We start from the raw sequence: 25,809 nt of genomic DNA on the forward strand, positions 1-25,809 counted from the left end.
ACTGGACTTAACCTTCTAGGGGTCTTTTACCTTTGCCTATAATGCATATAGAGGGACACGGGTGGTGCTGTGGTCTAAACCACAGAGCCTAGGGCTTGACGATTGGAAGGTCAGTGGTTCGAATGCCCGTGACGGGGTGAGCTCCTGTTGCTCGGTCCCAGCTCTTGCCAACCTAGCAGTTCGAAAGCACGTCAAAGTGCAAGTAGATAAATAGGTACCACTCTGGCAGGAAGATAAATGGTGTTTCTGTGCGCTGCTCTGGTTCGCCAGAAGCAGCTTAGTCATGCTGGCCACATGACCCGGAAGCTGTACCCGGCTCCCTCGGCCAATAAAGCGAGATGAGCGCCGCAACCCCAGAGTCGTCCACGACTGGACCTAACGGTCAGCGGTGCCTTTACCTTTATAATGCATATACAACACATATAAAACAATTTTTTCCTTATCAGTCTGGCTGAGTCCCAAGTTCACAGGGTGAGAAACCAATACCTTGAGGCTTCAAATGGATTTGAGGTTGCTTCTTAACATATGCACTTCTGACAAGGAATGTAGAACTCTCTATTGCTAACAAAAGCACTGTGTGATTTCTTTGTTTGGTTTCTCTGGTCAGTTCCCCACATCAGAAGAGGTTTCCAAAATGAGTAATGAAGCAAAGAATGAAAAGCTGGAGAACATTCTTGTCAATATTCTAAAGAATGTAAGTGATACTTTTCATGCACAGTGGGCAGCAGTTATTATGTTCTTGGCAGCTCCCAATAAACTGGCTGCGTGATATACAACTAGGTCCTACTCAGAGTAGGCTCAATGAAATCAATGGACCTAAGTATGTCCATTGATTTCATTGGGTCTACTCCAAGTATGGCTAACACCCATTGCAGGGTTTCCCAAACTTGGGTCTCCAGCTGTTTTTGGACTACAATTCCCATCATCCCTGACCACTGGTCCTGCTAGCTAGGGATGATGGGAGTTGTAGTCCCAAAACAGCTGGCGACCCAAGTTCAGGAGAGACTGAGGTCCCAACCAAAGAAGAGTGGCAACTTAAGTTGACAGACTATGCACAACTTGCAGACTTAACATACACAATAAGAGAACAAGAAGAACATACGTTTAAAGAAGATTAGAAAACGTTTATTGAATATATGGGAAATAATTGTGTACAGCTGTAAACGCTGGCAGCATTAAGATAAATTCAACAGTGTGAACAAGTTTTGATGGCTGTAATAATGGAATACTGAATGGTTTAGTTTTTGTAAAATATGCAGGGATTCTATGATATGTGAAATGAACCATGGAAAGAGAAGAAGGGACATCATTGATATCTTAAGGATGTAAAATGAGTATTTGAAATTGTAAAATAGAAAATTTAATAAAAATTATATATAAAATTAAATATAAAAAAGAAAGAATGACCCACATTTACCTTTCCACAAGAACCTCAGAACCATTTGCATTCAGTTGATGCCTTAATCTTTCTTGTTTGAAGCTGATTCTGTAGAACCAGACCATGGTATATGGGAATCTATCTCTAGGCAAACCCATAGATCCTAACCACTGAAATATGGCTGATCAACTGGGTCCCTATGACATGGATCCGATTCTCAATACAATCTTTATCTCACCCCCGACAGCCACACATTTTTAAAAAAAGAATATTTATTGAATTTTATAACAAATAAAAATACAAATCTCAATCATCATATTATATACATTTATTCTCCCTCTCTTCCCCCGGACTTCCCTCAACTCCCCCTCTACTGAGTCGTCTGATTTTATTTATTGTCTCCTGCATTTTTTATATAAAAGTAACTTCCCTTATCATTTCTCTAAATTACAGTGGTACCTCGGGTTAAGAACTTAATTCGTTCCAGAGCTCTGTTCTTAACCTGAAACTGTTCTAAACCTGAAGCACCACTTTAGCTAATGGGGCCTCCTGCTGCCGCTGCGCCACCGTTCCACAATTTCTGTTCTCATCCTGAAGCAAAGTTCTTAACCTGAGCAAATATTTCTGGGTTACCGGAGTCTGTAAGCTGAAGTGTATGTAACCTGAAGCATATGTAACCTGAGGTACCACTGTATATGTTACTGTAATAAAGTTGTGAACGTTTATTCAAAACCTGCCAATGAATCCAGTCTGTTTTGTTGTTTCTGCAAATAGACTGTAAGTGGCTCCTAGACTCTTTTAAAGTTCTTTTTGTCCTTCTCTTGTAGTTTATCTGTTAGCTTTGCCAATTCGGCATAGTTCATTAGTTTTTCTTGCCATTGTTCCTTTGATGGTATCTCTTCTGTCTTCCAATGTTGTGCAATTAACATTCTAGCCACTGTTGTGGCATACATAAACAGTGTCCATTTTTCTTTTGGCAGCTCTTCATTTGAAATACCCAACAAGAAGGCTTCAGGATGTTTAACAAAATTCATTTTAAACATTTTTCCCAATTCATTATATATCATTTCCCAATATTTTGAATACATTTACACTCCCACCACATATGATAAAAAGTTCCTTCCTTTTCCTTACATCTCCAACATCTGTTATTTTCTTTCCTAAACATCTTAGCCATTTTCACTGGTGTAATATACCATCTATACATCATTTTCATGTAATTCTCTCTTAACAGCCACACATATTTTAATCATGGTGTGGAAACTGCTTTGGTCATGGTTTCAGCCGTAAGGAGGGGGGAAGATTTTTTTTAGTTTTACAATGACTAGTACAGTATTAGGAAAAATAGTAGTAACTACAGGAAAGAGAGGGGACCATCAGGTTGCAGGGTGGTTTTGAAAATATTACAGTTACTGTACTTTTTAAAAAACCACCAGCAGCATCATGCAAACTGGATTAAGAAAATTCAGTTTTCTGCCTCTAGGTACATTCTTTGGAAGAGTGGGCTATAAATTTGATAAGTAATAAAATAATAATAACAACAAAAATATATGTAGTGACTAAATCAAAGGCTAAACAGTGAGTTTATTTATTAGAACTCTTCTATAATGCCTTCCAGGCAGTGTAAAGAAATATTGAAACAATTTAAAATGCGTACCATACACGAACCATCTAAGATAAAAGCTCCTGGTAACCCAGGGAAGAGTTAAAAAGTACAGCTCCCTGCAGGAGTTATCACTTCATTTTTTGTGGGGTTTGTTGTCATTTTAGGCAGTGATGAAAGAAGTTCTCATTTTTGTCATTGATGAAGCTCAGTTCATGGATCCGGCGTCATGGGACTTCCTGGAGAACCTGCTAAGCGATATCGGCATCTTTGTGGTCATGTCGTTGTCTCCATCACCCCGCAAGGGGAGACTGCCTTGCGCTGCTGCAGCGCGGCTCATGAGCAGCGAAGACACCACCTACGTTCAGCTAAGGGAGTTGACCCCTTCAGTCATCGTTCAGAAGGCCTGCCAAGATCTTGGGGTGGTCAGCATTGCCAGGGAGCTTGAGACGTAAGTGGGAAGTGCTTGTCCAGTGGATCTTTTAAATTTTTCTCTTGAACCATTTTGTTGTTGTTTAGTCGTTTAGTCGTGTCCGACTCTTCATGACCCCATGGACCAGAACACGCCAGGCACTCCTGTCTTCCACTGCCACCCACAGTTTGGTCAAACTCATGCTGGTAGCTTCGAGAACACTGTCCAACCATCTCATCCTCTGTCGTCCCCTTCTCCTTGTGCCCTCCATCTTTCCCAACATCAGGGTCTTTTCCAGGGAGTCTTCTCTTCTCATGAGGTGGCCAAAGTATTGGAGCCTCAGCTTCAGGATCTGTCCTTCCAGTGAGCACTCAGGGCTGATTTCCTTAAGAATGGATAGGTTTGACCTTCTTGCAGCCCATGGGATTCTCAAGAGTCTCCTCCAGCACCATAATTCAAAAGCATCAATTCTTTGGCGATCAGCCTTCTTTATGGTCCAGCTCTCACTTCCATACATCACTACAGTGGTACCTCGGGTTAAGTACTTAATTCGTTCCGGAGGTCCGTTCTTAACCTAAAACTGTTCTTAACCTGAAGCACCACTTTAGCTAATGGGGCCTCCTGCTGCTGCCATGCCGCTAAAGCACGATTTCTGTTCTCATCCTAAAACAAAGTTCTTAACCTGAAGCACTATTTCTGGGTTAGCGGAGTCTGTAACCTGAAGCGTATGTAACCTGAAGCATATGTAACCTGAAGCATATGTAACCTGAAGCATATGTAACCTGAGACTAAGAGCACATATTGATATAGGAATGTATTAGATAATATGTAAAGAAATATACAATAATAAGAGTACATTCATTTGTAAAAAAGGAATATACAACAGGAAAGACAGGAAGTCTAGTGTCTGGGTATGTATATGATTTTTTGGTGGATATTGTTTTTGTTTTTTCTCTTTGTTCTTTCTTTCTTTCTTATTTCATTTTCTTTTTAGGTATATAAAATTTGTATATAATTTTTGTATACATGTTGGAAATTATATTATAGTAAGTCCTGTAATGTAACATTTACCAATTTAATATAAGAAAGTTAACAAATAAAAAAAATGCAAATAAAAAAAATAATAATTAAAGTGTCCCCGGATTCATTGAAAAAAAATCTGGTAACCGTATCCTAGAACTCACTTGTGACTCTCTGCCCCCAGGTTCTTAATACAAAGAAGCCATGGGAACCCATTGTACTGCGAGGAACTCCTGCGGAATCTCCACTTAAACAACGTCCTTCAATTCCACATGCTAGAGGAAGACGAAGAGAGAGAAGACGAATGGGACAACCTTTTCAGTAAGTGGCCGCTTATTAACTGGCATGGATTTCTGTGCCAATTCTCCTGTAGAATGGCTGGTGCTCAGTGCTAGTGATGGCTCTCCCATTTTGGCAGCATCCTAACATCTCCTTTAGGAAAGGCTCAATGACACACAGCTGGCCTGCAACGGTAGCAGGAGCCGGCCGTGCAACAAGATGCAGACCAGCAGATTTTGCAGGGAAATCCAAGAGGAGTCACTGCTTACCGGGGAGCAAGGGAGTCACAAGGGGTACCCGCAGGAACACCAGGTCCTCAGAATGCTCAATCTGAGGTTTTTTCAGGGTTCCACGACACTCTCGCGGTCACCACAATCTTCAAAGCGCTGGGGTTCTTTCAACCGAAAGAACTCCCATCTGCCATTAATCACGTGGCCAACTGGAAGTCCGGTCTAACTTCCCATTTTAGGGAAGTTTTTAACGTTTGATGTTATATCGTGTTTTTAATATTCTGCTGGGAGCCGCCCAGAGTGGCTGGGGAAACCCAGCCAGATGGGCGGGTATAAATAATAAAATTATTATTGTTATTGTTATTATTTTATTATACTGCTTAGTCGTGACTAAGCTTTTATATCCATTCTTCCTTTGCTGGGACTTCTGCTTCTTTCTTTCTGGGAGAGTAACATTCTTGCTGCTGTAGTCTCATACATGAATAAGTTTCTATATAGTTTAGGTACTGTCGTTCTGTCCCTATAATTCCCAATAGAAAAGCTTCTGGGTTTTTTTACAAACGTTATTTTAAACATCCTTTTCAATTCATTATATATCATTTCCCGGTAAGCTTTAACCTTACTACAAGACCACCCCATATGATAAAAAGAACCTTCTTTCTCATTAAATTTCCAACGCTTATTTGATTGAGGTTTATACATTTTTGCCAATTTACTTGGTGTTAGATACCATCGGTGTATCATTTTCATATAATTTTCTCTCAGATTATAAGATGCTGTAAATTTTATATCCATATTCTGCAATCGTTCCCATCCTTCCGTGTCTATATTATGACCAATATCTATTGCCCAATGTTTCACTGAGGATTTTACTTGCTCATCCTTTGTCCCCCATTCCAATAATATTTTACACATTTTAGACAGCACTTTTACATTACATTCCAACAGGTCTCTCTCCAGTTGTGATATTTGTTCCCCAAACCCTTGAAAACACGGTATTTAAACCCTGTTATCTCGTTGTTCTTTCTCCATGCAGCTGTTACTGCTCTCAAGACTCAAAGCTCCAGGACCTCCAGGGAGTCGGATTCATACATTTGCACCATCACACAGAACGTGAAGATGCACAACATAATGCTCCCTCCGACATTAAAAGGTGAGGCATTGGGCCCGTCTCTGTGAAATCCTTCCTCCTGAAGTATGTACAGCATGGGACGTTTGGCTTTTTATTAAAGTTATATTTTAAAACCTTTTTCAGTTTGTTATATATTGTGTCCCAGAAGGCTTTCACTTTAGAACAGGTCCACCACATATGGAGGAAATTCCCTGAGAGGGGTTTTTAGCCAGCTGAGTATCTTTGTACAAATTATAGAAGTCAAGGATTTTAAACAGAATATCCAGCTTTCCTCTCTGATAAAGCTGACATTTGATTGTGCTATTCATCCTTCGGCGGCATTTTTAATGTTGGCCTGTTTTCTCACTTCATGACTTAATCCACCCCCCCTGTCTAGGGATTGCTCTGGCTGAGTTGGACAACATGAACCCTTCTGAGCAGATGGTGGTGAAATGTGCAGCTATTATTGGTGTGACCTTCTCTACAGAGTTGCTGTTTCACATCCTCCCTGAATGGACCAAGATGAAGATGAACCAGACCTTAGCAGCCCTGGTGGAATCTCACATCTTCAAGTGTTTTGGGGAAAGGAAAGAAATGAACACCAACCAAATTCAGGATGAACTTTCTAATGAGCTCTGCTTCTCCCCTAAAGCTGTGAAATCAATGGGACAAGAGTCCGGTAAGCACATTCCTAGGAAACTGATGCTTTCCAGAATATTCCAAGTTGGTCATTCAAAATGAAAAGGGTGATTTCACAAGATCTTGGGTGTTTCTATATGTGCATTTCATGTTGAACTGGTAATGTATATGTACTGTATTTTTCGCTCTATAGGATGCACTTTTCCTCTCCAAAAATTAAGGGGAAATGTGTGTGCGTCTTATGGAGCGAATGCAGGCTCCTTGGCTTCAGCAATAGCAACGCGAAGCCTCTGAAGCACAGAGGGAGCGCTCCCTCCACGCTCCGGAGGCTTCGCATTGCTTTCGCTGAAGCCTGGAGAACGAGAGGGATCGGTCTCCAGGCTTCAGGGATAGACTCTCCTGGCTTAAGCAAAAGGAACCTGAAGCCTCCGGAGCGCAGCGGGAACTTGCACTGCACTCTGAAGGCTTCAGGTTCTCCTGGCTTCAGCAGAGAGGGAGAACTACGTGGCGCCCCTTCAGCCAAGCGGGAGAAGAAATGGAAGGGACTTTGTTTCTCCTGCCGCTTCGCTGAAGGTGCACCGAGCAGAGAAGGGGAGAAATTTTTTTCTTGTTCTCCCCCTCTAAAACAAGGTGCGTCCTATGGTCGGGTGCATCCTATAGAGCAAAAAATGCAGTATTTAAGGAGTCCTAAGCTCTGGACGCAGGTGGCGCTGTGGGTTAAAGCCTCAGCGCCTAGGGCTTGCCGATCGAAAGGTCGGCGGTTCGAATCCCTGCGGCGGGGTGCGCTCCCGCTGCTCGGTCCCAGCGCCTGCCAACCTAGCAGTTCGAAAGCACCTCCGGGTGCAAGTAGATAAATAGGGACCGCTTACCAGCGGGAAGGTAAACGGCGTTTCCGTGTGCGGCTCTGGCTCGCCAGAGCAGCGATGTCACGCTGGCCACGTGACCCGGAAGTGTCTCCGGACAGCGCTGGCCCCCGGCCTCTTGAGTGAGATGGGCGCACAACCCCAGAGTCTGTCAAGACTGGCCCGTACGGGCAGGGGTACCTTTACCTTTACCTTTAAGCTCTGGCTTAAAACACAGTGAGGCTGCTTTCCCTTGCTGTGTTTCAGGATGCATTTTCCTGTTGCAGAACACACCAGAGAGGGAGCAGAAATGAGAGCAGGGATGTCTTCGCAATACCCGATTCTCTGAGCCTGAAACACATACTCACACAGACAATTCCTATTCCGTGGACCTGCCGTATGCTTATTTGATTTAGATTTATACATTATTATTTTTTTGCCAATTTACTCGGTGTTAGATACCAGCTTTTAATTATCTTAATCAATCAGGAGTTTAGCTGCTCCTACTGCTTAAGAAGGGACATGGGTGATGTTGTGGTCTAAAAACCACAGAGCCTAGGGCTTGCCGATCAGAAGGTCGGCGGTTCGAATCCCTGTGACAAGTTGAGCTCCCGTTGCTCGGTCACAGGTCCTGCCAACCTAGCAGTTTGAAAGCACGTCAAAGTGCAAGTAGATACCATATTTTTCGCTCTATAGGACGCACCAGACCATAGGACGCACTGGACTATAGGAGGGGGAGAACGGGGGGGGGGAAGTCTCCCCCTCTCTGCTCAGCGCCCCTTCAGCGAAGCGGCCGGAGAAATGGAGCCCCTTCCATTTCTCCTCCCGCTTCACTGAAGGGGCGCTGCGCAGCTCTCCCTGTCTGCTGAAGCCAGGAGAGTCTTCCTCTCCTGGCTTCAGCAAAAGGAACCCAAAGCTTTTGGAGTGCAGTGCGAGGTTCTGCTGCGCTCCAAAGGCTTCAGGCGGCTATCCCTGAAGCCTAGAGAGTGAGAGGCTTCGCGTTGCTATTGCTGAAGCCAAGGAGCCTGTATTCGCTCCATAGGACGCACACACATTTCCCCTTAATTTTTGGAGGAGAAAAAGTGTGTCCTATAGAGCGAAAAATACGGTAAATAGGTACCACTCTGGCAGGAAGGTAAACGGTGTTTCCGTGCGCTGCTCTGGTTCTCCAGAAGCGGCTTAGTCTTGCTGGCCACATGACCCAGAAACTGTACGCCGGCTCCCTCGGCCAGTAATGTGAGATGACCCCAGAGTCGTCTGTGACTGGACCTAACAGTCAGGGGTCCCTTTACCTTTTACTGTTTAAGAACCATTGAAATTCTAGCCGCTGCAGTTTTGTGTGGGAGGGATTCTGTGCTTTGATAAGAGCTGAGAGCACATGGAACCTTAGGTAAAGGTAAAGGTACCCCTGCCCGTACGGGCCAGTCTTGACAGACTCTGGGGTTGTGCGCCCATCTCACTCAAGAGGCCAGGGGCCAGCGCTGTCCGGAGACACTTCCGGGTCACGTGGCCAGCGTGACAAAGCTGCATCTGGCAAGCCAGAGCCGCACACGGAAACGCCGTTTACCTTCCCGCTGGTAAGCGGTCCCTATTTATCTACTTGCACCCGGAGGTGCTTTTGAACTGCTAGGTTGGCAGGCGCTGGGACCGAGCAGCGGGAGCGCACCCCGCCACAGGGATTCGAACCGCCGACCTTTCGATCGGCAAGTCCTAGGCGCTGAGGCTTTAACCCACAGCGCCACCTGCGTCCCATTCTCCACCACGGGCAAAAAGACTGATACTGATGAATGGGGAAAATAAAAGTGCGACTCCCTTCTATGAGTGGAACATATTAACAACTTGCATATAAACGCAGACGTGCCATGGACAAATTCAATGATATTTGGAACCCATTCTTACAAATACTGTAATAGGTTAAGATCTAGTAAAGTACAATAATAACTTTGTAAAATATACAGTTTTGGGGTTTTATCAACCCTCGCCTTTATTTCCTCTTCTACATGGGTTCTGTTTCTCTTTTCCTGTCTTCTATTTACGTCTCATAATGTTTAGTGCACATATAATTATGTACTTTTGAACTTTCAATAAAGATGTTATAATAATATTAAAATTAATTTTGATGGAAAAGTTAACAGAAAGGGTACGGGAAAGAAAGCAACATGAGAAACTACATAACTTTTGCATAACGTGGTCCTCCTTTATTACATATGCATCAAAGAAAGAGCATGCATTTAAACCACCTAAGACACGTGGGAGCATGTGGAATGGTATTTTTTAAACCAGCAACTGTAGAAATATTTTTTTATTATTATTATATTACTAATGTAATTACCTGGACGTAGTTGGGGTTGTTTTTGGAGGGGGGTGGTTAGGGGGAAAACTGTATTTGATTGCTTGTATTTGATTATATGTTGTTCTTCTATTCAACTAATAAAATATTCAAAATAATAATAATAATAATACAGTGGTACCTCTGATTGTGAACGGGATCCATTCCAAAGTCCCGTTCACAACATGAGCAGAACGCAACACGCGTCTGCCTGTGCTTGGGTCGCGATTCGCCGTGTCTGTGCATGCACGTGACATCATTTTGTGTGTCTGCACATGCGCAAGTGGCGAAACCCGGAACTAACCCTTTCCGGTACTTCCGGGTCGCCGCGGGACGTAACCTGAAAGAACGTAACATGAAGCGGACGTAACATGAGGTATGACTGTACAGCGGTACCTCGGGTTAAGAACTTAATTTGTTCTGGAGGTACGTTCTTAACCTGAAACTGTTCTTAACCTGAAGCACTACTTTAGCTAATGGGGCCTCCTGCTGCCACCAACCCACCGTTGCACAATTTCTGTTCTCATCCTGAAGCAAAGTTCTTAACCCAAGGTAATATTTTCTGCATTACCGGAGTCTGTAACCTGAAGCGTATGTAACCTGAAGCATATGTAACCTGAGGTACCACTATATTTGATTATATGTTGTTCTTATATTCAACTAATAAAATATTATTATTAATAATAATAATAATAATAATAATAATAATAATAATAGAGCTGAGAGCAAACCCCGCCTTGGCTTTCAGATCTTGGAATGGTCGTTGCCAACAGGCTGAAGCAAGAGGAGTCCGTGATGCAGTGTAAGGTGATGGGATTTTGCACGCCCCTGCTGCAAGAAGCAGCCTATGAGCTGTGGCTTAAGAGCCAGAAGAGAGCCCTGCATCTCAAATGCGCCAGTTACCTGGAGAGCCAGGCTCACCGATGCCTGTGCTGTGGAGGAGGCGACTTCATCCCCTTCCACCGCTATGCCGTGGATGGCATGCTGCACAACATAGACCCGCAGGGAACGAAAGCGGCCAGAAGCAAGGAAAGCATCCTGAACGAGGCCGCCTCGATCATCGTTTCCATAACGCTGAAAAAAATGGAGCAAACAGATCAAGGAGGTAAAAGCCATGGCCTTAGCAGGTGCGAAACTCTGGTGACGCGTGAAGGACGGGAGTGTTTGGGTGCGAGGGTCGTCACTTTGCAGAGAGCCCAGAGGGCAGGAAGTAATCTGTGACGGACGGAAACTCTGTCGTGAATTCTCCGCGGTGCTTTAGCAGAAATGCTCAGAGTTCCAGGTTCCAGTATGTTTATTGTGAGCTATATATACACATAAGGGACGCAGGTGGTGCAGTGGGTTAAACCACAGAGCCTAGGACTTGCCAATCAGAAGGTTGGCGGTTCGAATCCCCACGATGGGGTGATCTCCCGTTGCTTGGTCCCTGCTCCTGCCAACCTAGCAGCTCGAAAGCATGTCAAAGTGCAAGCAGATAAATAGGTACCACTCTGGTAGGAACGTAAACGGCGTTTCCGTGTGCTGCTCTGGTTCGCCAGAAGTGGCTTAGACATGCTGGCCACATGACCCGGAAGCTGTACGCCGGCTCCCTCAGTCAATAAAGCGAGATGAGCGCTGCAACTCCAGAGTTGGTCATGACTGGACCTAATGGTCAGGGGTCCCTTTACCTTTCTGTATACACATATCTACAGGCTATAATCTCCTGCCAACCTAGCAGTTCGAAAGCACGTCCAAGTGCAAGTAGATAAATAGGTACCGCTCTGGCGGGAAGGTAAACGGCGTTTCCGTGTGCTGCTCTGGTTCACCAGAAGCGGCTTAGTCATGCTGGCCACATGACCTGGAAGCTGTACGCCAGCTCCCTCGGTCAATAAAGCGAGATGAGCGCCACAACCCCAGAGTCGGTCATGACTGGACCTAATGGTCAGGGGTCCTTATAGGCTATAATACACAAGCAGTTCATACAGTCAAACAGAGTACCTTGCTGCACCTTAAGGCAAATAGGAAGACCTCTAACTCTCTCTGACCACACTCCTCTACGCCACACCCTTACTGCTGGACAGGTTTGGCTTTTAAACCGATGACAGCCAATCAACTGACAGCACATTACTGCGGAGTCATTCTGACCCAGCACTTCCATAGAAAGTATTGAAGGCTGATTGCATCAGCCCGTTGCATCAGCTAGCAAACTCAAGCCTGCAGACTTACTATCCCACACAGCATTCTGTGAATCCCAACAAACCCAAGGGATCAGTTGAAGTCACAGAGAGCACTGTTGTCAGGGACTGGGCAGAGGAGGAATGGTGGAGACAGCCTCCCCACCCTGACCCTCCCGGGGAGGAGGAAGAGGAAGAAGACAGTACAGTGGTACCTCGGGTTAAGTACTTAATTCATTCCAGAGGTCCGTTCTAAACCTGAAACTGTTCTTAACCTGAAGCACCACTTTAGCTAATGGGGCGTCCTGCTGCCGCCGTGCCGCCGGAGCACGATTTTTGTTCTCATCCTGAATCAAAGTTCTTAACCTGAAACACTATTTCTGGGTTAGCGGAGTCTGTAACCTGAAGCGTATGTAACCGAGGTACCACTGTATAGATTTACAACAGGGGTTTGAGGGAGGTTGCAGCTCAGAGGCAGATGAGGGGGGAAGCTGGGAAATCATGGGGCAGCCGGGACAACACTCGGCTGACACGTTGTCATTAGAAAGCATCCCAGACCCTCCATCTCCCAGAACTGGTGAGCCTTGAAAGTAGGAGAGCAAAAAACTCAAAGGCAGAGGGCATGTAGCACGACCCCTAGAGGACAGGATGAGAATGACGAACAAGGAAGTGGGAGAGACCGGGGCAGGGTATGTGTGGACATTCACTCGGGACAACACCATTATCCAAGAGGTTGGCTTCTACATCCTCTCTCTGTAACACTGAAATAAAAAAGGACGGTAAGAAACATTCCCTTGTCTTTATACTTTCCTGGGCAACCAGCTGGGGGCTGCTGACAGCATCCTGACAACTGTAGATGAAAGGTAAAGATAGAAACAAAAATAGAAAATAGGATGGCCTTCAAAGGCATCTAGTCCAGCTCCATTAACTGTGATATGTTGTTTATAAACTGCTTAATATGTTAAATAGGGACGCGGGTGGCGCTGTGGGTTAAACCACAGAGCCTAGGACTTGACGATCAGAAGGTCGGCAGTTTGAATCCCCGCGACGGGGTGAGCTCCCGTTGCTCGGTCCCTGCTCCTGCCAACCTAGCAGTTCGAAAGTACAAAGTGCAAGTAGATAAATAGGTACCACTCTGGTGGGAAGGTAAACGGCGTTTCCGTGCGCTGCTCTGGTTCACCAGAAGCGGCTTAGTCCTGCTGGCCACATGACCCGGAAGCTGTATGCTGGCTCCCTTGGCCAGTAAAGCGAGATGAGCGCCGCAACCTCAGAGTCTGCCACAACTGGACCTAATGTCAGGGGTCCCTTTACCTTTAATATGTTAAACATATCTATGTGCTGTGTGAGATATATGCCTATTTTCTGTGCTTTGGTCCACCAGCTTTGTGCTGTGGCCCTGCTTCACCCACCGGCTCCCTCATGGGGACATGGTCGCCCAAGGAGCAAAAGGTTCTCCATCCCTCCATAGTGCAGCCCAAAGTTTGTACTGATGCTAAATACAAATGCAAGAAGTGTTCCCATCAGCTCCTGTCTCCCTTTAACTGCAGGTCTGAATGAAGATGCCTCAATGTTTGTTCCGTTCCAATCTTCAGGCAGCATTGCAGGATCTTCTCCAACATCAGAAACAGGTAAAACTCCTTCTGGAAGTTTTATATTGATTGGAGGACGAATGGGATTGCATGATGTAGAAATTTAGGGTTTGGCTTTTGCTGCCCAACTCTCCATGGGGCTCTGAGTCCCCTAAGTCCATGATCGGTCAGAGAAGAATGGATGGAGGCAGGATCCAGTGGAAAGTTGTTCTGTTCATAGCTGTCAACTTTCAGATTTGAAAATAAGGGATCATCAGCCTCGAAAACAAGGGATCGTCAGCCTCGAAAACAAGGGGTCAGCAGCCTCACCTGTCCCGGGGACAGTCTATGTGATATCTAACAATCTGGGATAGCAGCGGGAAGCAGCGGAAACGGCACTGGAATAAGGGAATTTCCCGCAAAAAAAGGGAAGGTTGACCTCTAAATACACCTCTAAATACACCGAGGGCATCTGTTGGAACCTTAGTTCAACAAACGCCCCACGCAGCTGCAGTAAGTCAGTGTCTCAAGGTAATGAAGGTTTAAGTGGTTGATCTTGATTTGGGGGTACCAAACAGAATAATGGGCAGCCATAATGAATGCTCTGTCTTGGTGGGCATCCTGATCAAAGATCCAATTTCGCATGCACTAAGGGCTAACTCAGGACTAAGCCAAGTTACAGAGAACCAAGGTTCCCTAAACAGGGCTACCTGCAGATGTCTTCTAAAAGTCTGGTAGTTGTTTTTCCCTTTGACATCTGGTGGGAGGGCATTCCACAGGGCGGGCGCCACTACTGAGAAGGCCCTCTCCCTGGTTCCCTGTAACTTGGCTTAGCCCTGAGTTAGCGAAATTGGATCTTTGATCAGGATGCCCACCAAGATAGAGCATTCATTATGGCTGCCCGTTATTCTGTTTGGTACCCCCAAATCAAGATCAACCACTTAAACCTTCATTACCTTGAGAAACTGACTTCCTGCAGCTGTGTAGGGTGTTTGTTGAACTAAGGTTCCAACAGATGCCCTCGGTGTATTTAGAGGGGAAATACCGTATTTTTCGCCCTATAGGACGCACTTTTCCCCCTCCAAAAATGAAGGGGAAATGTGTGTGCGTCCTATGGGGCGAATGCAGGCTTTCGCTGAAGCCTGGAGAGCGAGAGGGGTCGGTGCGCACCGACCCCTCTCGCTCTCCAGGCTTCGCGCACCTCTCCGCAAGCAGCGGGAGCCCGGTGCTGGGCTCCCGCTGCTTGCGGAGAGTTGCCTGCATGCTGAAGCCTGCGCGCGCTGAGCTCAGCGCGTCCAGGCTTCACGCACCTCTCCGCAAGCAGCGGGAGCCAGCGCTGGGCTCCCACGGCTTGCAGAGAGCTACCTGTTCTGGGGGCTGGGGTCGGGGGAAGCTCGGGCTTTCCCCGCCCCAGCCCCGTGCCTGAGGGGAAAAATATTTTTCCCCCTTTATTTCCCCCCCAAAAAACTAGGTGCGCCTTATGGGACGGTGCGTCCTATAGGGCAAAAAATACGGTACCTCGGAATTGCCCATATGGAACCCAAGTGCATGGAAGTAATCAGGTTAAGGGTGTCATGCATTATCTGCTGCTTTGCCCCTTATATTGAATCCCCAGAGAAATTTTTTTATCCCCTGTTCTTCATTGTCTCTCTTGACTTTTGCACAACTTCGGAAAGCTTTTACAGAATTACGACTAAATACAATAAACTCTGCTTATAGAGATGGGAGACACAGAGGCATACCAAAAAAAACGAACGTGTTTGCATTAGGGGATGTTCTGAAGTAGAGGACCTTATGCATTATATCTTGCACTGTTCCTTATATAATGATGCAATAAAAAGATTTTTAGTACCTATAATGACAAGGTCCCCTGGCCAGAACCCCTCTGACATGATTTTATATCTCCTCACAGACACTGATAAGTATGTGACTTGGCGTGTAGCACTTTTTGCAACTGCTGCTAGGAAAATTAGAGCAAATTATATAGCCAAAGTAGCCATTAACTGTAAAGGAGATGAATTCATTTGATCCTATCTATCTACTTCAGGCTATGCTCTATCTTTGTCACCAAACTCTGAGCATAAATTGCACACTGCATTAATTGACATTGTTTTTAACATTAGTGGCCATGTGATGATTTTAGCTTATGAATTTTATTGTTTAATGTCTTGATTTGTACATTGGGGTACTTTTATAGCTCTGTTTAGAGTACGTAATGTTTTGATAATATAAATGTCTTAAGTCTTTTGTATCAATTCAGTATATTTTCTTTTAATTGTCAAATAATTCTGTGTACATTGCGGTAGCCTTTGGCTATGTGCAATAAAAGTGACTGACTGACTGACTGTCTCTCAGAATGATACCCCAGGAGGGGATGCTTGAGCTCCTAGCTGATAAAGACCTACAGATTACGCACCTGGTAGCCAAATTTGCTCTGGCACCCAAGAAGCTCCATTCTGGATATGTTAATTTTAAAGTTTTATGCTGTAAACTTTTTATAGGGTATATCTATCATGCGATTTCAGAGGGAAGCCTTGCCTTACCCTCTGCTATGCATTGTAGCGGCCTCTGGTTATGCACAATAAACTGATTGAAAACCAGTGTCCTATAACCAAGAAACAGTTAATGTTAATGCAGGTACTGAGAGATGCTAGTAGGCTTAACACTGGACTTATTCTCGAATTTTGTTTGCTTTACAGTATACCTCTCCAGCATTAAACAGTGTGCTTCAGAGCGTTTTCTAGGATCAAGTAACGGTAAACGGATTTCACCGAAACCCCAGATGTACACAATTAACCGCTTTCTTGAATGATGGAATCATATCAGATGCATCTTCCTTTTCCTCCCTCAGAAATTCTTGTTTCTGACACCTGGATGGAAAATAGAATCACAAGACGCAATCTTAGCAAAGGTAGGCTCAACCGTATTTAACAGCTCATGACTGAAAAATCCCCATATGATGCTTCCATGTTTACACACACACACACACACACACACACAAATGAGTGCTTGGTTTAGTCTCATTTATACCTATGAATTCCATTTCTTTTCTTACTTAACAAGAAACCATAATGTTGGCAGCAATGCATTTATCATTCTTCCCTTCCCTTCCTTTTCTAGAAGAGCTTCAGGGGAGACCCAGCTTGCAAGAGTCCTTTAGGTTTGATGAAAAGAACTTCTATATTCTTTGGCATTCTGCTATGACTGGGGTACTTTAAGGGTCTAAGAATCTCTCTTATATGAAATCAGAGTAATAGTTCATCTTACCTGGTACTAAAAACCCTTTCTCCAAAGAGTACAAAGTAGCTTAAAGGGTAAAGGTACCCCTGACTGTTAGGGCCAGTTGTGGACGACTCTGGGGTTGCGGCGCTCACCTCGCTTTTTTGGCCGAGGGAGCCGGCGTACAGCTTCCGGGTCATGTGGCCAGCATGACTAAGCCGCTTCTGGCGAACCAGAGCAGCGCACGGAAACGCCGTTTACCTTCCCGCCGGAGTGGTACCTATTTATCTACTTGCACTTTGACATGCTTTCGAGCTGCTAGGTGGGCAGGAGCTGGGAACGAGCAACGGGAGCTCACCCAGTTGCGGGGATTCGAACCGCCAACCTTCTGATCGGCAAGACCTAGGCTCTGTGGTTTAACCCACAGTGCCACCAGTGTAGGGCAGTAGCTTAGGGCAGAACTAAAGATCTGGGAGACACAGGGCACTCTGCTCCCCATAATTTGGTGCAACTCATCACTTGATGTGACATTGCTACTCCCTGTTTTCCCCCCAAGTTGTAATTATGTGCAGCAGAAATGGGGAAACTCATGATATGATTATGTCATGATAAATATGGCACAGTGAGCTTCCTTAGAGGTTAGAATTGGGGACTTAGCTCTTTTCAACTGAAATTGCTCTGAGGTCCAGTTTTATAGATGGCGCTGTGGTCTAAACCACAGAGCCTAGGGCTTGCCGATCAGAAGGTCGGTGGTTCGAATCCCCGCAACAGGGTGAGCTCCCATTGCTCGGTCCCTGCTCCTGCCAACCTAACAGTTCGAAAGCACATCAAAGTGCATGTAGACAAATAGGTACTGCTCTGGTGGGTAGGTAAATGGTGTTTCCATGCGCTGCTCTGGTTTCTCCAGAAGCAGCTTAGTCATGCTGGCCACATGACCCGGAAGCTGTACACCGGCTCCCTCGGCCATCAAAGCGAGATGAGCACTGCAACCCCAGAGTCGGCCACTATTGGACCTAATGGTCAGGGGTCCCTTTACCTTTACCAGTTTTATATTTTGACTCAAAAGATGGTTCAGTCACAATATAGTAAAATATGTTGTTGACTTTTCAATCCCATGTTTTCTTTTAAAGCCATTCTCTATTAATCATCTTTATTCTTCATAACCCCAAAATATACTTCCCTCTCTCCACAGATTTCTTTTGAACCTCACTGCCCCCTTTCCTTCCCTCTCTCCCTTCCCTAGAATGCTTTAGCGTCCCTGCTAGTTCTGTACTTTTGTACTTTTTCACTTTTTCATTTCCTCATCTCCCCCCCCACCTCACCCCATTTCTTCATGGTTTCCCTGATGCCCCATTTCTCAGGCGCTCCCTCTTTTTCTCTCTATCTGCGACAGTTAATTAACTTCCTGCTCTGCTCCAAAGCAGTTCTGTGGATTGGGGTGTCACAGGGTTTTGTCCTGGTCCCGTTGTTTTTTCAACGCCTTTATAAATGACTTGGATGAAGGAATTGTGGAGACGGTCGTCGAATTTGCAGATGACACCCAACTGGGAGGGGTAGCTAATGGCGCAGAAGACACAATCGGGATTCAAAAGGACTTTAACAGACTAGAGCAGGGGTCAGCAACCTTTTTCAGCCACTGTCCCTCAGACAGTGGTGGTGGGCCGGACTATATTTTGGGGGGGGGGGGAATATGAACGGATTCCAATGCCCCACAAATAACTCAAAGATGCATTTTAAATAAAAGGACACATTCTACCCATGTAAAAACACACTGATTCCTGGACTGTCTGTGGGCTGGATTGAGAAGGCAATTGGGGGCCAGATCTGGCCCCCGGGCCTTAGATTGCCTACTCCTGGACTAGAGAACTGGGCCGCAACGAAGTTCAGTAGGGACAAGTGTCAGATTCTGAACTTAAGACAGGAAGGACCAGATGCACAAATATAGGATGGGAGACATCTGGCTTACTAGCGGTACATGTGAAAAGGATCTAGGGGTCTTGGTGGACCACAAGCTTAAAATGAATTAACAGTGTGCTGCAGCAGCAAAAAAAGCTAATGCTATTCTAGGCTGCATCAACAGAAGTCTAGTGTCCATCTCAGGGGAAGTAATAGTGCTCTTCTGCCTTAGTCAGACCACACCTGGGAGTCCTGTGTCCAATTCTGGGCATCACAGTTTAAGAAGGACGTTGACCAGCTGGGATGTGTGCAGAGGAGGGCTGCTAAGATGATCAGGGGTCTGGAAACTAAGCCTTATGAGGAAGGATTGAAGGAGCTGTCTATATTAGTGCAAATATCATACAGTGGTGCCCTGCAAGACGAATGCCTCGCAAGACGGAAAACCCGCTAGACGAAAGGGTTTTCCGTTTTGGAGGTGCTTCGCAAAATGAATTTTCCTATGGGCTTGCTTCGCAAGACGAAAATGTCTTGCGAGTTCCTGCGGGGTTTTTTCCCGCCCCCCCCCTTTCCTAAGCCCTAAGCCGCTTATCAGCTGATCCGCTAATAAGCCGCTTATCAGCTGATCCGCTAAAAGCCGCTAAACCGCTAATAGCGCTAATCCGCTAAGCTGTCAATGGGCTTGCTTCGCAAGACGAAAAAACCGCTATACGAAGAGCCTCACGGAATGGATTAATTTCGTCTTGCGAGGCACCACTGTACAGAAATGTGTATATTAGGCAAAAGCGCAAATAAGAATGTTGATTAGGAGAAATTTGCGCATGAAGGCTGATGAATTTTCACGAGATTCTTTTAACTGGAGGAAACAGCAACTTGGAATTTCCACGGATTGCTGTTCGTTCCAATTCAGCCGTAAAGAGATGATTTTTGCAGGGAAAGTATTGTGTGTGGGGGGGGGGGGAGTCTTGGATCTGGACCTGAAAAGCCTGGGCTTGTGCCTAGAAATGAGGAGCAAAGGTTGTATTTATTTATTTAATTTTTAAAAGGTTCAAAAAGTAGATAATTATATGTGCTAATAAACATGATGAGACGTAAATAAAAGGGGGGGACAGCACCTGTGTAGAAGGGGAAATAAGGGGGGCAGGGGAAACCCCCCCAAACTGTATACTTTACAAGTGGTTATTGTACTTCACCAGATCTCAACCTATTACAGTATTTGTAAGAGTGGTGTCAGGAGCTGGCCAGCTGCTGGCTTGAGAAAACAACACGCAAGTGGTAATTTACAGAAGATTTATTGCATACAAGCAATTAGCCTCTGGCCGCTCTCTCTCAGAGCGTCCATAAATCACAATCAAGTTGAGTCTTCTGAAGAATACTTCCGGCTACTGCAGAATATCCTGAACTTTCTCCCCTTACGTTTATTAGTTTTCCTTCTGTCTTTGACCCTTTCCATTCGCCTAGTTTTTGGACTGACAGGTTCAACAAACTCCTCTTCGGGTGAGGCATTCCTCTTCCCCCTTTGTGCCGTGAGAAATTGAGATTCTTCAGAGAGCTGGCTCTCATCCAGCCCACTTTCGCTTTGCTGATAAGTAGCATTCCTAACGGCTTCAGAAAGGGGAGGCATTTGCCCCGTCTCTCGCAGCCTGAGAAATCTGTCAGTCTCCTGTCTTTCCTCTGCCTGCCCGCTTTCTAGCTCCGGCTACTCTTCACGATTTTCTGTCGTGTCCATGACAAGTGGATTCCAAATATCATTGAATTTGTCCTTGGCAAGTCTGCCTTTATATGCAAGCTGTTCATACATTACGAGTTTGTATAAGTCTTCAATCGTAGAAGGGGAGCTGCACTTTTATTTTTCCAATTCATCATCATCAGTCTTTTTGCTGTGGTAAGGGCACAGAGAGTCCACGCACGTTGTCCTTTTGTAAGGTTCCATGTGCTGGGCATGTAATTCAAAAGGATGTTTTGCTCTGTAAAGGTAAGGTTGTTCTGTACACTTCTGTTGATTGTTTCAGTTACCTTCTGCCAAAAATCTTTCCATATAGGACAATCAAAAGACATACATTTTAGAGAAGCATTATACCGATTGCATTTCTAACAGTTAGATACCTTAGATCAGTGGTGTCCAAACTTTTTTCAAAGAGGGCCAGATTTGATGAAGTGAAGGGCCGTGAGGGCCGACCAAAGGGCCAACCAAGGTTGTTGACCTCTGTAATGGTTCTAGGGGTTGCTCGTGCGTAAGTCGTCGCCACACCTGGCTGAGTTACCTGGGTGAACCCTTTCTGTCCGGACAGCCACTCACCCGTGGCTGTCTCAATCGCTGGCAGAATCCGTCAGTGGGCGTTTCTTGAACTTCTTCCAGCAAAGAAGCTCTTTGACGCCTAGTCTCCGCCTACTCTCCCTGCGCGGAAGCCTTCTGCGCAAGGAGGGTGTGGGCAGCGGAGGACCCGTGCTCTCCCCGCTGGTCTCCGGCGAGGAGTCATGGAGCCACCTCGCCGATTCCCCCATCTGCCCCCCTTCTCCGCTGGTTCTACGCTGATTTCCCTCCCCAATATATGGGCTGCTTCTCTCCTCCTGGGACGCTCTCCGTAATCCCTCTGGAGCCCTCCCTCCTTCTCTGGCTCCGATGGCAGTTCCCTGACAACCTCTTTTAAGGATTGAAGTTGTTGAGCTGTTTTATGATTTTACCACAAAAAAATTCTTTTAGATTGTGGTTGTTGAGCTTCTTTTAGGGTTGAAGTTGTGGAGGGTTTTTTTTTTAAGGATCTTACCCCAGGAAATAAACTGCCACAGGGGCCAGATTATACCGACCAGCGGGCCGGATTAGGCCCCTGAAACAGACTGCCTTAAGTAGTCCTTTTTTAAACAAACGCAATGGGGTCCAGTATATTCTAAATATCAGAAATGCGTAGCAAAGGTAAGGGTGGACAAGCCTTAAGTCCTTCTGTCCTGGGTTGAGGAGCCAAGCATATGTTAGAAGTTGCTGAGATCCCCCCCCCCCTCCCACTGTCCCCGTTTGGTCAGAGCGGAAGATATAGAAATGAAGTTTTTAGAGAGGATGGATGAAATCATCATGCTTACTGAGATGGGCAAGAAAAGAATCAAGAACCTGAGCTCCTGTGAATGTGAAGAGATTGTGGAGTATATCATCATACCTTTGTCTCAACACTGCGTGGCTGTGGAAGATACCCCTCGGGCCTTTTATTACTTGTTGGAGACTGCATGTGGTTATGTCCACCTTTCCAACAATTATATGGTGAGTAAGACCTACTCAATCTTCCCCACTCCAGCTGCCCATGTCCTTCATCCCTCTCTCCTTCTCCACAGTCAGAGGCTACCCTAAACGCGCACAACATTGCATGTGTCAAGTTTTGTGAAAGTCCAAGCCGCAGGATAGTGGTAGGGCAAAACTGTGTATGGTAGAAGTTTGTCCTCTTATTTGTAGTTCCATGTGGGGAACAGAACCGTTGCTAGTTTTATTTTACTCTACTGCAGGCTAGTTTCCCCTGCTCGGTGAGTTTGCTCCCTCTCTTCTGTTGGTTGAGCGGGTGAGAGGGTCAGTTTTGTCAATGGACAAAAATGGCTTGGGCTTGGGCAACTATTCGAGCTTTGCAGGACCAGACACTGGGCTCCCCATACCCCAACCCATATAAATAAGAGTCCAGTAAGACTGGTTTTGGGTCAAAACAGGCCACAACATTATTGAATACAGGTGAAAGAGTTTTGGCATGGGCCTGGGGCAATCTAAATACCGTATTTTTCGTTCCATAAGACACACTTTTTCCCTCCTTAAAAAGGAGGGGGAAATGTCTGTGCGTCTTATGGAGCGAATGCGTGGTCCCTGGAGCTAAATTGCCCAGGGGCAAAAAGCAGATCGTGCTTTTTTTCCCAGAAAGAGGGAAGGGGGTGTTAAAACAAAGCCACTGAGCAGCTGATCAACAAGCGATCGGGAGGGAGATGAAGGACTCTGGCGATAAAGGAGGCTGCCCGGGAGGGGGGTGGTAAAGACAGCAAACTTGCAAAGAGAGGAGACAGGAATACTAAAGCTAGCAATGAGGAGAGAAACTCACCGTCAAATCACATATCATGTCTGTGGCCACAGCATGAACCACAAAAATCATGCATTCACTGTTTCGTTCAGAATATTTTTTTTCTTGTTTCCCTCCTCTAAAAACTAGGTGGGTCTTATGGTCAGGTGCGTTTTATGGAGCGAAAAATACAGTACTTCTGGTTCGCTCACCGTGGTCAATCCAGGCAGGGGTTCCTAAGACTTACATCCAATAGGGTGACCCCGCAGGGACCGCTGCAGGGACCCCCGCAGGGACCCAGCATTTGGAGGGGCAGGCGGAGACTACAACCACCCCTCCATCCAAAACAAAGGTTTGCCCCAGTGCCCAATCAGTTGTGACAATTGCTATGAGGTAGGCAAAACAACCGGATCACAGTGCCAATTAGCTCAGTGGGCAAATTCCTACCCGGCCCTATAAAGTGGTGATGACTGTAACGACAGCAAAATCATTGACTATCACCTTAAACCTAGGGTGGGTGGGGAACCTGGTGAAGGAACAAACAGGTACTGCCCCAGGTGTAGGCTGCTTAAATGGGCAAGGGGCAGACCCGAGGGAAGCCCACTCACTCCGTTGGCTCTGCCCCCTGGCACAGCCCAAATCTCAGCCTTCAGCCCCATTTGCCAAAGCAGGATGCGGGCTAGGATCTGGTTTCCGATAGGCGACGGGGGCTTATGCTCCCACCGCCTATCAGGAAGGGCCCTGAAGTTCCAGTTCCCTCTTTGAAGCCTCTGCCGTCCCGCAATGCCATGGCGCGTAGAGGGGTGAGCGGACTTGTCAGAAAGGTAAAGAGGAAATCTTGTCCCCTTGCCCGTTTCCTCGTACTCCTCTGATGAATGGAGAGTTCTGAGCTCAACCCCAGATGCACCGGAATATGGGCAAGTGGGTGGAAGAGGATTGGAAGAAATTTAAAGTTTATCTACAGAAACATTGTAAAATTAAGGAATGTTAGAAGGAGGCTGGAATGAAGTTATGTGGCTTTAGCAGAAATATTATAAAGGATTAAGTAAAAATAGATTGTTAATGGATGAAAGGAGGAAAGGTAAAGTTATATTATATTAAGAAAAATTATAGGATAAAAATTGGGAAAGATGGAAAGGATTTGCTGAAATAGCTAACCGAACTAGAATACAAAAAAAGGGAGGTGCGAGGAGGTCAAGGAAACAAGCAAATGAAAGATAAGTTATGGGAAGGTTCGTTGTGTTTTTTAATTGTTTCTATTTTTCTGTTTTTTATACAAAAAAAATTCTATTCTCTTCTCTCTTTATGTGTTGTCAAGTTTTTGTTTAACCTGGAGTTATTTCTTTCTCTTTTTGTAACATTTAAAACTTTAATAAATATTATTTTAAAAAAAATATGGGCAAGGGATGGGAGTAAACAGAGATCAAGGAAGTAAATATTCTGTTCTGTGTTGTCCTTCCTTGAGGCTTTTACATATCTGAACACAGCAGAGCTCATGCTGAAATCTGTGAGTCCCAAGCAAAGAAACATTAGCTTGTTTGAGGAGTCAGTATTGCACAGCCTCAAGGGAGAGGTAAGAGGACCTGCTGGATTTGGTTGATACGGGGAGGGTGGAGATTTCAAAGTATGAAGCCCTACATGGATTGGGTCCAAGCTTTCTGGAAGACTGTATTCCTTCGTAGGAACCTCCCTGGGCTCTGCGATCTTCAGCGGAGACCTGTCTCTTGGTCCTGACACCCTCACAAGCACCCTGGGGTGGGGGGGCTGCTCGGTGGCTACTCCCAGACTCTTGAACTCCCTCCCTAGAGATGCCCGACTTGTTCCTTCCTTGTTGTCGCATCACCAGCCGGCGAAGACCTCCTTCTTCCAACAGTCTTTTAGGAGCTGACTGCTTTTAATGAGGGGGCTGACGCTGTGCTTTCTAAATTGCATTTATTTGTATGGCTTTAATAGATCTTACACACATGCACAAACACACTCTTAATTCTATTCTATTAGTTTTTAATGGTTGGTCTGCATGCAGAACGAACAATGTGCACCTTATCACTTGGTGCACACATACCTATAGAGATGGCCTGAGGGCTAGAGCTATGGGGCTTCCCTTTCTTCTCAAGTATGAGCCCATTTCCCCCCATTTCTATTTTTAAATCCATCCATCATTTCCTACCCAGTTGCTCTGTCAGACGTCTTCTGCAGGCCGAGATGCTAATTCCACTCAAATTATTTGTTAAAATTGAAATTACTATTCATTAAGCAGTGAAGGGTTTTAAAAATAGCAACCTTCTCAATTCTTAAAGAGGGACGCGGGTGGTGCTGTGGGTAAAACCTCAGCGCCTAGGATTTGCCGATCACATGGTCGGCGGTTCGAATCCCCGTGGCGGGGTGTGCTCCCGTCGTTCGGTCCCAGCGCCTGCCAACCTAGCTGTTCGAAAGCACCTCCGGGTGCAAGTAGATAAATAGGGACCGCTTACCAGCGGGAAGGTAAACGGCGTTCCTTGTGCTGCTCTGGTGCCGGTTCGCTGGAGCAGCTTCGTCACGCTGGCCACGTGACCCGGAAGTGTCTGCGGACAGCGCTGGCTCCCGGCCTATAGAGTGAGATGAGCGCACAACCCTAGAGTCTGGCAAGACTGGCCCGAACGGGCAGGGGTACCTTTACCTTTACCTTACAATTCTTAAAAATCAAATTGGTTAATACTGGACAGTATGGGCAGAAATACTGGATTTTGAATTCTCAATTCTTAAAAATCAAATTGGTTAATACTGGACAGTATGGGCAGTATAGGGACACGGGTGGCGCTGTGGGTAAAACCTCAGCGCCTAGGACTTGCCGATCGCATGGTCGGCGGTTCGAATCCCCGTGGCGGGGTGAGCTCCCGTCGTTCGGTCCCTGCTCCTGCCCACCTAGCAGTTCGAAAGCACCCTTAAGTGCAAGTAGATAAATAGGTACCGCTTTCTAGCGGGAAGGTAAACAGCGTTCCGTGTGCTGCGCTGGCTCCCGGCCTCTAGAGTGAGATGAGCGCACAACCCTAGAGTCTGTCATGACTTGCCCGTACGGGCAGGGGTACCTTTACCTTTTTATGGGCAGAAAGCCACCGCCCTGTGGATGAC

At 45.9% G+C, this 25,809-nt stretch overlaps 1 protein-coding gene and 3 long non-coding RNA genes across 7 annotated transcripts in view; 1 reads left to right on the forward strand and 3 right to left on the reverse strand.

The window, feature by feature from the left end:
- The window catches only part of ADCY10 (adenylate cyclase 10), a 78,347-nt gene that overhangs the window by 32,095 nt on the left and 20,443 nt on the right, over positions 1-25,809 (forward strand). For 3 of the 4 annotated variants that reach the window (XM_079981020.1, XM_079981018.1, XM_079981019.1), the window contains 12 exons: positions 608-694; positions 3,149-3,432; positions 4,598-4,734; positions 5,959-6,075; positions 6,431-6,712; positions 10,592-10,948; positions 13,544-13,624; positions 16,264-16,320; positions 16,416-16,475; positions 16,685-16,724; positions 21,698-21,929; positions 24,167-24,274. In XM_079981020.1, coding sequence (XP_079837146.1) covers positions 608-694; positions 3,149-3,432; positions 4,598-4,734; positions 5,959-6,075; positions 6,431-6,712; positions 10,592-10,948; positions 13,544-13,624; positions 16,264-16,320; positions 16,416-16,475; positions 16,685-16,724; positions 21,698-21,929; positions 24,167-24,274 — 1,842 coding nt within the window. The remainder of the gene's footprint in view (positions 1-607; positions 695-3,148; positions 3,433-4,597; positions 4,735-5,958; positions 6,076-6,430; positions 6,713-10,591; positions 10,949-13,543; positions 13,625-16,263; positions 16,321-16,415; positions 16,476-16,684; positions 16,725-21,697; positions 21,930-24,166; positions 24,275-25,809) is intronic. The other variant, XM_079981021.1, reaches the window with a different exon arrangement.
- The window catches only part of LOC307218968, a 326,381-nt gene that overhangs the window by 30,966 nt on the left and 269,606 nt on the right, over positions 1-25,809 (reverse strand). The window lies entirely within an intron of this gene.
- LOC307218999 lies at positions 16,231-22,979 on the reverse strand. The gene is made up of 2 exons (XR_013840240.1): positions 22,914-22,979; positions 16,231-16,434 (listed from the first exon to the last, which is right to left on the reverse strand). It is a non-coding gene; the product is annotated as an uncharacterized lncRNA (long non-coding RNA).
- LOC307218984 lies at positions 19,953-21,684 on the reverse strand. Its single transcript, XR_013840224.1, has 2 exons — positions 21,319-21,684; positions 19,953-20,880 (listed from the first exon to the last, which is right to left on the reverse strand). It is a non-coding gene; the product is annotated as an uncharacterized lncRNA (long non-coding RNA).

The sequence above is a fragment of the Podarcis cretensis genome (genome assembly GCF_951804945.1).
Source record: "Podarcis cretensis genome assembly, chromosome: 6".
NCBI classification, from domain to species: domain Eukaryota; kingdom Metazoa; phylum Chordata; class Lepidosauria; order Squamata; family Lacertidae; genus Podarcis; species Podarcis cretensis.